This window comes from Peromyscus leucopus, chromosome 14 (assembly GCF_004664715.2).
Source record: "Peromyscus leucopus breed LL Stock chromosome 14, UCI_PerLeu_2.1, whole genome shotgun sequence".
Taxonomy (NCBI): Eukaryota; Metazoa; Chordata; class Mammalia; order Rodentia; family Cricetidae; genus Peromyscus; species Peromyscus leucopus.
The window spans coordinates 81604453-81616479 of record NC_051075.1 but is presented as its reverse complement, the minus strand read 5'-3'; the positions used below and the strand labels follow the sequence as shown (position 1 = coordinate 81616479).

Here is a 12027-nt window from a genome sequence, read left to right as displayed (position 1 = left end):
AAAGGAAAAAATGAAGATAAAGAATTTAGAGAGACACTGGAGAAGTGTCCCTCTGTGTGTTTTTTCCCTCTTTCTCTTGCCCAGAGAGTTAAATTTTACTCCTTTACTTAAGAAATCAAAACAATTATGAGATATCATCTTACACTTCTCAGAATGGCTAAGATCAAAAGCACTGCCTACAGCTTATGTTGGAGAGGATGTTGAGCAAGGGGAATACTCCTCCACTGTTGGTGGGAGTGCAAACTTATACAGCCACTTTGGAAATCAGTATGGAATTTTCTCAGAAAATTGGGATTCAATCTTCCATAAGACCAACGTACACCACTCTTGGGCACATAGCCAAGGAATGCTCAATCATACCACAGGGACACATGCTCAACTATGGTCATAGCAGCATTATTCATAATAGTCAGAAGCTGTGAAAAACTTAGATTCCCTTCAACTGAAGCATTGATTTAAAAAATGTGGTATGTATACACAATGGAATACTACTAAGCAGGGAAAAAAGTATGACATTATGAAATTTGCAGGTAAATGAATGAAACTAGAAAATATCATCCTGAGTAAAGTAATACAGACTCAGAAGGACCAACAGGTTATGTACCCACTGATATGTGGATACTAGATGTAAAGCAAAGGAGAACCAGACAACAACCCACAAGTCCAGAGGAGCTAGCTACCAAGGAAGACCCAAAGAGCGATGCATGGATTGCCTTGGGAAAGGGAAATAGATGAGATCTCCATGAGTAAACAGGAAAGGAGGTGTGGACATTGGAGGGTAGGGGATGGATATGAGAACATAGGCAAATGGGATTGGCAAGCTGGACCTGGGATAGAGTGGGAAAGCAATGAAAGAGAAACCATGATAGAGAGAGATATCATGCTAATAGAGATAAATCCAGTGTTAGAGAGGTTGCAAGGAATCCCCAAGGATGACCCCATGTTGGAATACTAGAAATAGTGGACAGGGTGTCTGAACTGAACTGGCTTACCTCAGTGATCAGATCAGTGAATACCATAACTGTCATCACAGAGCTTCTCTCTAATGACTGATGGAAGCAAATGCAGAGATCCAGAGCCAAGCACCAGGCAAACTCCAGATCTTCCGGAGTTCAGTCAAAGAGAGAAGAGGGATTCTATGTGCAAGTGCATCAGGATCATGATGAGACAACCAAACCAAACTTGTAGGAACTCATGAGAGTTGGATCAATAACTGTGGAGCCAGCTTGGTACTGGACTAGGCCCTCTGCATGGTGAGACAATTGTGTAGCTTGATCAGCTTAGGGTGTCCCCTGGCAGTAGCTTCAGAATCTATCCCTGGTGCACGAGCAGGCTTTTGAAGTCCACTACCTGTGATGGGACAACTTGAGGAAGGGAGGAAGGGCTTGGACTTGCCTCTACTGGATGTGCCTTCCCATGGGAGGCCTTGCTGTTTTATGGAAGGTAGTGGGGGCTGGCTTGGGTGGGGGAGGCTCGTGGGGAGGGAGGAAGGAAGAGGGGGAATCTTTGATTGGCGTGTAAAATTACTAAAATGTTTGGAAAAATTCTTAATTAAAAATAAATAAATAAAAAGTCAATTGAGTAATTAGTTTGCCAATTCCACTCCTCTTGTTCACTTCCTGAACTTTTGAAAGATGGTCTTCACAGCAGCATAACAAGACCTATAGATGTCAAAGCCAGACCAAATCAAAACATGGAGGATGGGAAGTGTGCACAAGTCTCACTGTAAGCAAGGAAGCCATACACTATTGACAGCACTGGGAGAATGTCAGTTTTCTATAGTGGAGCAACACCAGGTATGTATGTCAACCGCATTACAGGCAAGGCCCCACAATCAGGAGTTTGACAACACAACGTGGACTTAATTGGAATTGGGTTTTTTTTTTCTATTTCTGTTTTATTGCTAAGTGAGAGAAAGAAAATGAAAGTGGAAAGGTGGAGAAGTAGTGAAAAATCTGTAAAGTGTTAAGCAAGAAATACTTTAAAAAATAAAATTAAATCAAAAAGCAGAAAAACAACATGCTCATGTGCTCAGGACACATATACCATCAATTCAGTAATCATATTCATGTATCTGTTCAAGTATAATCATGAGAAGATACAGTAGATATCAACAATGAATTTCCACATTATCACTTTTGTTAAACATTTGGTTTTTAAAAGTCATTAATTACTAAATAATTATTTCATATATCAATTAGTTATCTTCTGATTAATTTATGAGCAAAGTGAAAATAGAAATGCAACCAATTAACATGCTGTCTCTTCATTATTTCTGGTTCAAAATAGTAGTATGTGCAATTAAACATATTTGAAATACAAATCCCACCTTTATTATCTGTACTGCAAAACTGGACCTGTGCTCTTCCATATCACCTCCTCTTCCCACTTCAGCCTCAGTGAATCAGAACAATGCTCTCCATTGCAGAATGTCCACCTTTTCATTCTTTGTGTAACTCAGATCAGGCTGCATTTGTCTTCCTGTGCCTGGGTTATCACTTGGTATTACTTACTAAGGTACAATCTGTTCTCTCACATGTGTAGGACATTTGAAAAGCAAATGCTGAACTACACATGAAAGTTTAGTTTATCAGGCTCTCTCCATTTCTAGTGGACAAACAGGTAGATGTGCAGGGAGACCAGAACTTACATGGGTAATAACACAAGAATTTCACACTCCTAGACACACACAAATCTGGACAAGTCCTCTCAAGTTTCCTAAATGAACACTAGAATTCAGTTGTGTCAAATGATCTCATTACAGAAAGTGAGTTCTCCCATCCCCCATGCTAGGATTCCTTGTCCTGCCTTGATGCAGGAAGAGGAGTTTAGCCCTGTCTCAACTTGATATGCCAGGCATTGTTGACTCCCATGGGTAGCCAGCACCTTTCTGTATGGAGAAGTGGATAATGGTAGAAGGGAATATGGGGAGGGAAAGTGAAGGTAGCAGGGAGGGAAGGCTGTGGTTGGTTTGTAAAATAAATGAAAAATGAATTAATAAATAAAAAGAGAGGGAGTTTCCAAAATCATGAGGCAATAACACTTCGCACAGGACCTGACTAAGGCAGTGAGTGCTAAGCACATCAGTGTTGAAGCCCACACAGTAAAATTGTAGAGCTCCAGAGCATGTAACAAAGCAGTGTCTACTACCATTTACAAGAGGACATGAAGAATTGGGCTGAAATTAACTGTAAAATGAATCTTTTGCTTGTGAGTATTAAATGAATTAGATGATACTAATTGTGTGCCCAAAAATAGCTTATTAACATATACAAAATTTTCCTTCCATTATCTTTATTACCAGAATCCCCCAGCACATTTAGAAAATAGAACATGTCATCTCTCAGTGCCAGCTAGAAAACTTGTTATATAGCAAGAAGATATGCAAATAAGGCCTCTCTCTTCTCTTAAAAAACCAGGCCAGCAATGACCCTGAATCTCAGGCAAAAGCCATCAGCCCTGGATTCCCAGGTCTCCCCACTCAGTGATCAGCACTGAACACAGACCACACCATGGATTTGGGGCTCATGTGGCTTTTCCTTGTTGCTCTTTTAAAAGGTAATTTATGGAGAAGCAGAGATACTGAGTGTGTAAGTGGACATGAACAGAAATCATAGTGAGACTTTAAGGCAGTTTACTGACAGGATTCTCTGTTTTTGCAGGTGTGCAGTGTGAAGTGGCGTTGGTGGAGTCTGGGGGTCGCCTGATACAGCCTAGAGGATCCCTGAGACTCTCCTGTGCAGCCTCTGGATTCAAATTCAGTGACTACTGGATGAGCTGGATCAGACAGACTCCAGAGAAGGGTTTGGAGTGGGTTGGAGAAATTAATCAAGATAGCAGTACAATCAACTATACACCATCCCTGAAGGACCGATTCACCATCTCCAGAGACAATGCCAAGAACACACTGTACCTGCAAATGAGCAGTGTGAGATCTGAGGACACTGCCACTTATTACTGTGTTAGATACACAGTGAAAGGACTTAAGTGTCAACCCAGATATGAACCTCACGGTGAGGCTGCTCAGGGCCACCAGGGGGCGCACAGAACATAGAAAACAGGGTTACCCTACGAGTTTATGAAGATAAAATTAGATCTAGTACTTCTCTCAGTAAGTAAGTAAGTAAAAAAAAAAAGCAACTAAATCTGGGCTGCACATTTTCTTACAGTTTCCCTGAAATTCTTTCTACATATATGTTCTGATGGGATCCAATGTCCTCAAAATATTACATGTTCTCTTTGTATTATTTAAAACATTTGAGACATAATATCCCGAGAACAAAATGCCAACTGACAGCTTTGAGAACATGAAATACCCTACTTTGGTCATTGGAATTACATGGTAAGGAAACCCATGGGCGTTCCTGAGTCTTTTCTTATTCCAGGCAGAGTTTTGGTCAGAATTCTTGAGTATAATAGCACAGAGGTTTAGGGGGAAACCAAGATAAGGATGTGGCCAAGATCATTAGGTCATAGTCCCTAGTAGGTCTGAAACCTCCCATCCTCTCCTAAGGACTGTGCACTTCAGGTGCAAATGAAGCCTAGCTGTGATTTTAGCTAATTCAGTTTATTACTCTATGATTTCCATCTCTGTTGATCATGGAAAATTGTAGAAACTGATTGTTTTTTAAAAAACATCATGAGAAGTGAGATATCCCTAGCTAAACAATCAAAAATACACAATTTTTCATTGTCATCAGAATCCATCATAGACACCCCTCCCTTCACTGTTCATGGATCTATGAAGAAGAGGGGGTATAATGATTGTCCAAATCACAAATTGTGGACAACATCAAGGAACCATGTTTTTAGAACACAACATGTATATATGAACTCATAGAGATGGTTTTTAGAATTCTGCTCTCACTCCAGGTGCATGACTGCACATGCATATTTCAGGAGTTAAGTAAAGGGTCTTACATCTTATGTCATCAGTTTGCGCTGGTGATCAGCTATATGCGGTCACACAATCTGTTCATGTGTGGTGGGGCTCTGTAAACCCATCTGTGTCTTAAAGAGCCATGACTCAGACCCCAACCTCTCTCTCTCGATCTGTTCTGTTGCCCCCCAATCTTTCTTTCTGTCCTCTGCATTTGCTCTTTCCCAGGCCTGGTTCTTCTCCCCTCACTTCCTCCTAATAGATCTTTCTGCTACCAGGTAGCATGGCCATAGCTCATGACCTTTTCACCAGGCTGTAACCTGTGCAGTTAATCATTCATTTCAACTGTGACAATATGAAAAGTCAAGAGCCATGCAAGAGGACCAACAGGCAGCATTGGAACTCATAGACATGGCTTGTTTGGCAGCAAAGCTTCCTCAAGTGATCCTTGGAGAGACAGAGCCCCAAGAACTACATGTCCACAGGACCTCATGCTGTTATTGAGCATAGCTCTGCTTATTGCCTTCATGGCCACCACGTCCCTCCTCATCTATGAGTTGTATGAAAACTCAAAGGGGGTTTCTAGCACCTCACTGTGCAGTGTGACTTGTACTTAAAATAATAGTGGTTGACTTTTTCCAACCATTGTTACTGGAGCAGATTAGTGATTCAGCAACCAGCCTTCAAAAGTATGTAGACATGTAGATTGTTAGTAAGGTTAGGTTAAGAGGGTTTTGTTAATGGTTTGGATATAGCCACAGTGAACAAGACTATAAATGCTAAAGCCAGACAAAATCCACACATGGATGCTATGGGATGGTCTATATTTAAAATGTGTTACTCTTATTGGTCAATAAATAAAACACTGATTGGCCAATAGCCAGGCAGGAAGTATAGGCAGGACTAACAGAGAGGAGAATTAGAAAACAGGAAGGCAGAGGGAGACACTGCCATCTGCCACCAGGACAAGTAGCATGTGGAGATGTCTATAAGCCACGAGCCACATGGCAAGGTATAGTTTTATAGAAATGGATTAATTTAAGATGTAAGAACTAGATAGCTAGTAGCCTGAGCCATTAGGCCAAACAATTTAAACAACAAAAATCTCTATGTTTTCTTGGTTGGGTCTGAGTGGCTGTGGGACTGGCAGGTGACAGAGATTTGTCCTGACTGTGGGCCAGGCAGGAAAACTCTAGCTACATGGAGGAGGGGAACTGGCACAAAGCCTCACTCTCAGCAAAGAAGCCATACACTATTGACAGCACTGGGAGAAAGTCAGTTTTCTATAGTGGAGTGACACCAGGAATGTGAACCACACCACAGGCAAGGCCCCACAATCGGGAGTTTGGCAACACATTGTGGACTGCATTGGATGTTTTTGATTTTTTTTTCTATTTCTGTTTTTACTGCTAAGTGGGAGATAGAAGATGAAAGTGGAAGGACAGAGAAGTGGAGAAAAATCTGGGAAGTGTTAAGAGAGAAATGTTATCTGAAAAATAAATTAAACTTAAATAAAAACAAGAAAACCAAAGTGCTATGTGTTGAGGACACCAATATGAAGAATTCAGCAATTATGTTCATGTATACTATGCAAGTACAATCATGGGCAGATACAGTAGACATCAACAATGAATTTCCATACTATCCCCTTTGTTAAGCATTTAGTTTTTAAAAGTCATTGACTGACAAATATTAATTTCATTTATCAATTATTTATCTTGTGTCTAATTTATGAACATGGTATGGAAACAGAAGCACAAGCTGCTAGCATGTTGTCTCACACCATTATTTATGGTTCAAATATGTAATATATACCATTAAATACTTTTGAAATATAAATCCCACCTGTATCATCTCTACTGCAAATCTGGGATGCTCTTCAACTATTGACTCCCCTCCCACCTCAGCCTCTGTGAGTCAGAACATGCTCTCTACCCCAGGATTTCCACCTTTTTAGACTCATGTAACTCAGGCCAGGCAGCATTTGTCTTCCTGTGTTTTCTCACTTGGTGTAGAACTCAGGTCCATTTTGCTGTCTCATAGGACAGCTTATTCTTCTTGTCAAGGCCACACTGTGTCAGCATTTGTTTATCCATCCTTCCTACTATATTCAGTGATAAATTTCTTTTTAATCATTTTTATTGTATTTTTGATCATTTTATAGATCTATACCCTGAATTTTGATCATATTCATCAGCCAATCCTCTGGCCAACTCCTGGATTCCCACACCACACAAGCCTATCCCTACTTCATAATAAAGTACATTTCTTCTTTGCTCCTGTAAATAATCATGCAATGGTTGTCCCAGCTGGTATCTTCATCTCATTGACACACCTTCTTGTCTTTTATACATAGCACACTGGTGATTGGGGAAGTTATGATGATGCTATTTTTTGTCTGTTGAAGGATACACACCAGTGTAACCATCCTTACCTACAGTGAAACCAATTAAATGTCCTTATCCAGAGATGTGTGATAGACATTCCCTACTGTATTTAAGTTGTGAGTTAGTGATGATTCACAATTTAGGTGGTTATATAATATATATATATATATATATATATATATATATATATATATATATAGAGAGAGAGAGAGAGAGAGAGAGAGATAGATATAGATAGATATATAGATATAGATATAGATATAGATATAGATAATAAGTATTGTTTAGAAAAATATCTTTCTAATATGCTTAAATCTATTTGAATTTTCTGTGCTTGTAACTGAATTGAGTTGCCAGCATATTGGTATATAGACTCACAATCACATTTATGCTGTGTAAACATTTTTAAATATCCAATAACAAAGGGTCATTCCTGAATCCTGTACATGCAACACTGAACAAACTCAACATGTTGTATGTCTATGTTTATACGTATATGTGGATGCATGCAGATAGCTACATGATTAGGAAATAGCTATTAGGGAAGAGGCAGAAAGGAGTTTTTAAATGCAAGATGACAGAAGATTTGGGTTTTCTGGAGGAAGAAAAAGTATAAAATTATATTTTAATAAAAATAGTAATTAAAATATTTTTTCAAGGCTGTATGTTTTTTCACTTTGTTCATGAAATTTCTGCTAGACAGAAACTTGCTTGCTGGAATAAACTCAGTTGTGGATTCTCACTTTTGCTCTTTACACTTGTCTTTCAATAAAATAATTTCCTCAAACAATAACCATGAGACTGCCATCTGTCTATTTCTAGATATATTACTATTTCATTTGTTATGTCTCACTTATTCACAAACACTGAGTTTGTGTTCATTGTTAATGTGATATTATTGTATACGTTTTTTTTTTCCTATGGATAATCAGATTCACAATTATTCCTACTGATAATAAACTTTTTGTTCATTTTAATGCTTTTCAGTGGGTTTTTTACAAAATCAGTTGCTCGTTGCATTTGATTAAATATGAATATATTAGATGTTAACATCACAGGGGTGAACTTGTGATTGTTGCTATTCCTTGTTAACTTGACTTCATTTGAAATCACATAACAGTCTTACTCACAGGATGCAGGGTGTTTCCACAGAGGTATAACGAAAGAGCAAAAACTCACAGTTTACACAGATGACATCTTTATGGTCTGCAGGTCAGCACTGATTAGAATAATATCCCCAGTTAATTAGTCTGTCTACTTCCTGATCTATGCAGATGGGAGAAAAAGAATAAAAATGATAAGAGAATGTTATTAGAGTTTTCATGTCACATGATGATGACCTGAGACACACAGTTGTGGCTACAGACCATTTGTTCCCTGCTGTACATTCCATTGGACCATATGAAGGGAATGTTTACTCTGTGACAATGTATATAGGAAGATACACACACACACACACACACACACACACACATATGATAGATAGATAGATGATAGATAGATGATAGATAGAAATATGCTTTTCTTATTTAACTGGCATTCCAATCCACTGATTACTCTTAGCTTTTAGACTTTGAGACTTACAATAATATTAACACAGTAAAGATTAGAAGTATTCTTGAGACTAGAGACTACAATAAGGGGTTAAAAGCACTTTCTGGAGCTCCCATCCTGCCCTGGACTTCCCTTCAGGACAAGCGCACCCATTCTGCCTGGGACTTCCTGTCTGGACAAGAGCTCCCATCTTGCCCCGGACTTCCATTCTGCACCAGAGTTCCCATTTGGACGAGAGAGCTCCCATCTGGACAAGAGAGAGAGACCTCCTGAATCTCTCTGCTCTGTTTGAACCAAGTGCACTGATAAGACCAAGAATGAACCACAAGGAGATGGGCAGACATCAAGGCAGAAGTACATACAAAAAAAAAAAATGAAAAGCAATACAGCATCACCAGAAGCTAGCCTGCCTCCAACATCTAGACCTGAATATCAAAAATTGGAAGAAGCAGAAGAAAATAGCCTTATGAATAACATTATGAAGAAGGTAGAGACTTGTGTAGAGGAAAAGACAAAAAATGGGGAGAACGCAATAAACAACTAGAGGAAAGGGCAAACAAATTAGAAGAAAACAATAAAGTCCTGGAAGAAAACAATACAGTACTGAAAGAAAATCATGAAAAAGCAATGAAACAAATGATGGAAACAGTCCAAGACAGAAAAGGTAAATAGAAAAAATGAAGAAGACACAAACAGAGGGAATGCTGGAAATAGAAAATCTGAGTAAACAATCAGGAACTTCAGATGGAAGTATAACCAACAAAATGCAAGAGATGGAAGAGAGAATCTCTGGTATTGAAGATGCAGTAGAAGAAATAGATTCATCAGTCAAAGAAAACACTAAAGCCAACAAAGTCATGAACCAAAATATCCAAGAAATTTGGGACACCATGAAAAGACCAAACTTATGAATAATAGGGAGAGAAGAAGGAGAAGAATACCAACTCAAAGGCACAGAAAATATATTCAACAAGGTCATAGAAGAAAACTTTCCCAACTTAAAAAAGGAAATGCCTATGATGATACAAGAAGCCTATAGAACACCAAACAGACTAGACCTCCACAAAAGACCCCTCACATCATTGTTGGAGACCGACTCTGGACAGCTGTGTCTTGAACCTTGTGTTACCTGCCATGATTTATCAAGCCTCGTGAAAATAAGAGGCTTTTAGTCTAACCTAGGAATGTAGGATTAAATAAACCTCTTTAAATCAGCTAGCTGCAGGGGCCTGGGACCAAAGCGACCTCCTGCTGACTCTCCTTAGGAATTTTCTTTGTCCTCTCCTCACTCCTGCTCCCCCTCCCTACATGAAGCCCTGTTTATAAGCTCTAACCCCAGTCAATAAAGTGAGACCTTGACACAACTCAGACTGACTCTGTCTTTCTTCACGCTCTTGGTCTCCTTTCCCTCTCGCCCCCCATTGATTCCTAGGTGGTCCCTCCTCGAGACCCTCGAATAACCTGGCCTGCTGGACGGGTCACATCATAATAATTAAACAACTAAATGTGCAGAATAAAGAAAGAATATTAACTGAAGAGGATGTGGAACTAGGGAACTCTCCTCCACTGCTGGTGGGAATGCAAGCTTGTACAATCACTTTGGAATCTTTCTTAGAAAATTGGGAATCAATATGGTGCTTTCTTAGAAAATTGGGAATCAATCTCCCCCAAGAACCAGCTATACCACTCTTGGGCATATATCCAAGAAATGCTCAATCATATCACAAGAGAACTTGCTCAGCTATGTTCATATCAGCATTGTTTGTAATAGCCAAAACCTGGAAACAGCCTAGATGCCCTTCAACTGAAGAATGGATAAATACATTGTGGCACATATACACAATGGAATACTACTCAGCAGAGAAAAACAATGACATCATGAGGTTTGCAGGCAAATGGATGGATCTAAAAAAAATCATCCTGAGTGAGGTAACCCAGACTCAGAAAGACAAATATGGTATGTACTCACTCATAGGAGGATACTAGATGTGGAACAAGGATGACTGGAATGCTACTCACATCACCAGGGAGGCTACCTGGAAAAGACCCCAAGAAAGACACGGGGATCACCCAATGACAGAGAAATAGCTAAGATCTACATGAACAACCTGGACATAAGTGGGAGTAATGAAGAGCGAATGTCGAGGGAAAGAGAGCCTGTGGGAGCGGGAGATCCCAGCTGGATCAAGAACAGAGAGGGAGAACAAGGAATAGGAGACCATGGTAAAGGAAGACCACATGAGAAAAGGAAGAAAAGTGCTAGAGAGGCCCACAAAAATCCACAAATATACCCCCACAATAGAGAGCTGGCAATGGTCAAGAGACAGCCGGAACTGACCTACTGTGGTGATGGGATGGCCAAACACCCGGATAGTCGTGCTAGAAATCCCATCCAACAACTGAAGGATCTGGATGCAGAGATCCACAGCTACGCCCTGGTGGAGCTACAGGAGTCTAATTAGTGAGAAAGAGGAGGGTTTATATGAGCAAGAATTGTTGAAACCAAGGTTGGATAAAGCACAGGGACAAATAGCCAAACGAATGGAAACACATGAACTATGAACCAAAGGCTGAGGGGCCCTGTGATCATGCCCTGTGAATAAGTGAGACAGTCGATTGGCTTGATCTGCTTGGGAGGCATCCAGGCAGTGGTATGGGGTCCTGTGCTCATTGCATGAGTTGGCTGTTTGAAACCTGGGCCTTTTGCAGGGACGCTAGGCTCAGTCTGGGAGGAGGGGACTGGACCTGCCTGGACTGAGTCAACCAGGTTGATCTCAGTCCTTGGGGGAGGCTTTGCCCTGGAGTAGATGGGAATGGGGAGTAGGCAGGGGGGGAAGGGGAGAGGGTGGGAGCGGGGAGAACAAGGGAATCCGTGGCTGATATGTAGAACTCAATGGTACTGTAAAATAAAATAAAAGGAAAAAAATAAAATAAAAATAAAAATTAAAAAAAGCATGTTCTTCTCTTGCAGAGGACCTGAGATGTTTCCCAGCACCCAAAATCCTCAACTCATTACTATATGGCATTATTGGTCTACGTGATCTGTCACCCACCTCTGTCTTCCACAGCCACCTGAACTCATATGCACAAGCACAAAGAAATGCACAGACACACATATGAATATAAATATCAAAACTGGGGGGATTCTAAATGATAGACTAAGAGCATTTCGAATTACAAGATGCCAGATCCTTAGAAGAATATGTA

At 40.1% G+C, this 12027-nt stretch overlaps 1 gene segment (V, D, J or C); it reads left to right on the top strand.

Moving 5' to 3' along the window:
- The first annotated feature begins 3452 nt into the window (after positions 1–3452).
- LOC114685215 lies at positions 3453–4054 on the top strand. The segment is given in 2 exon segments: positions 3453–3558; positions 3663–4054. Coding segments are annotated over 2 exon segments (438 nt in total).
- Positions 4055–12027: the final 7973 nt, after the last annotated feature.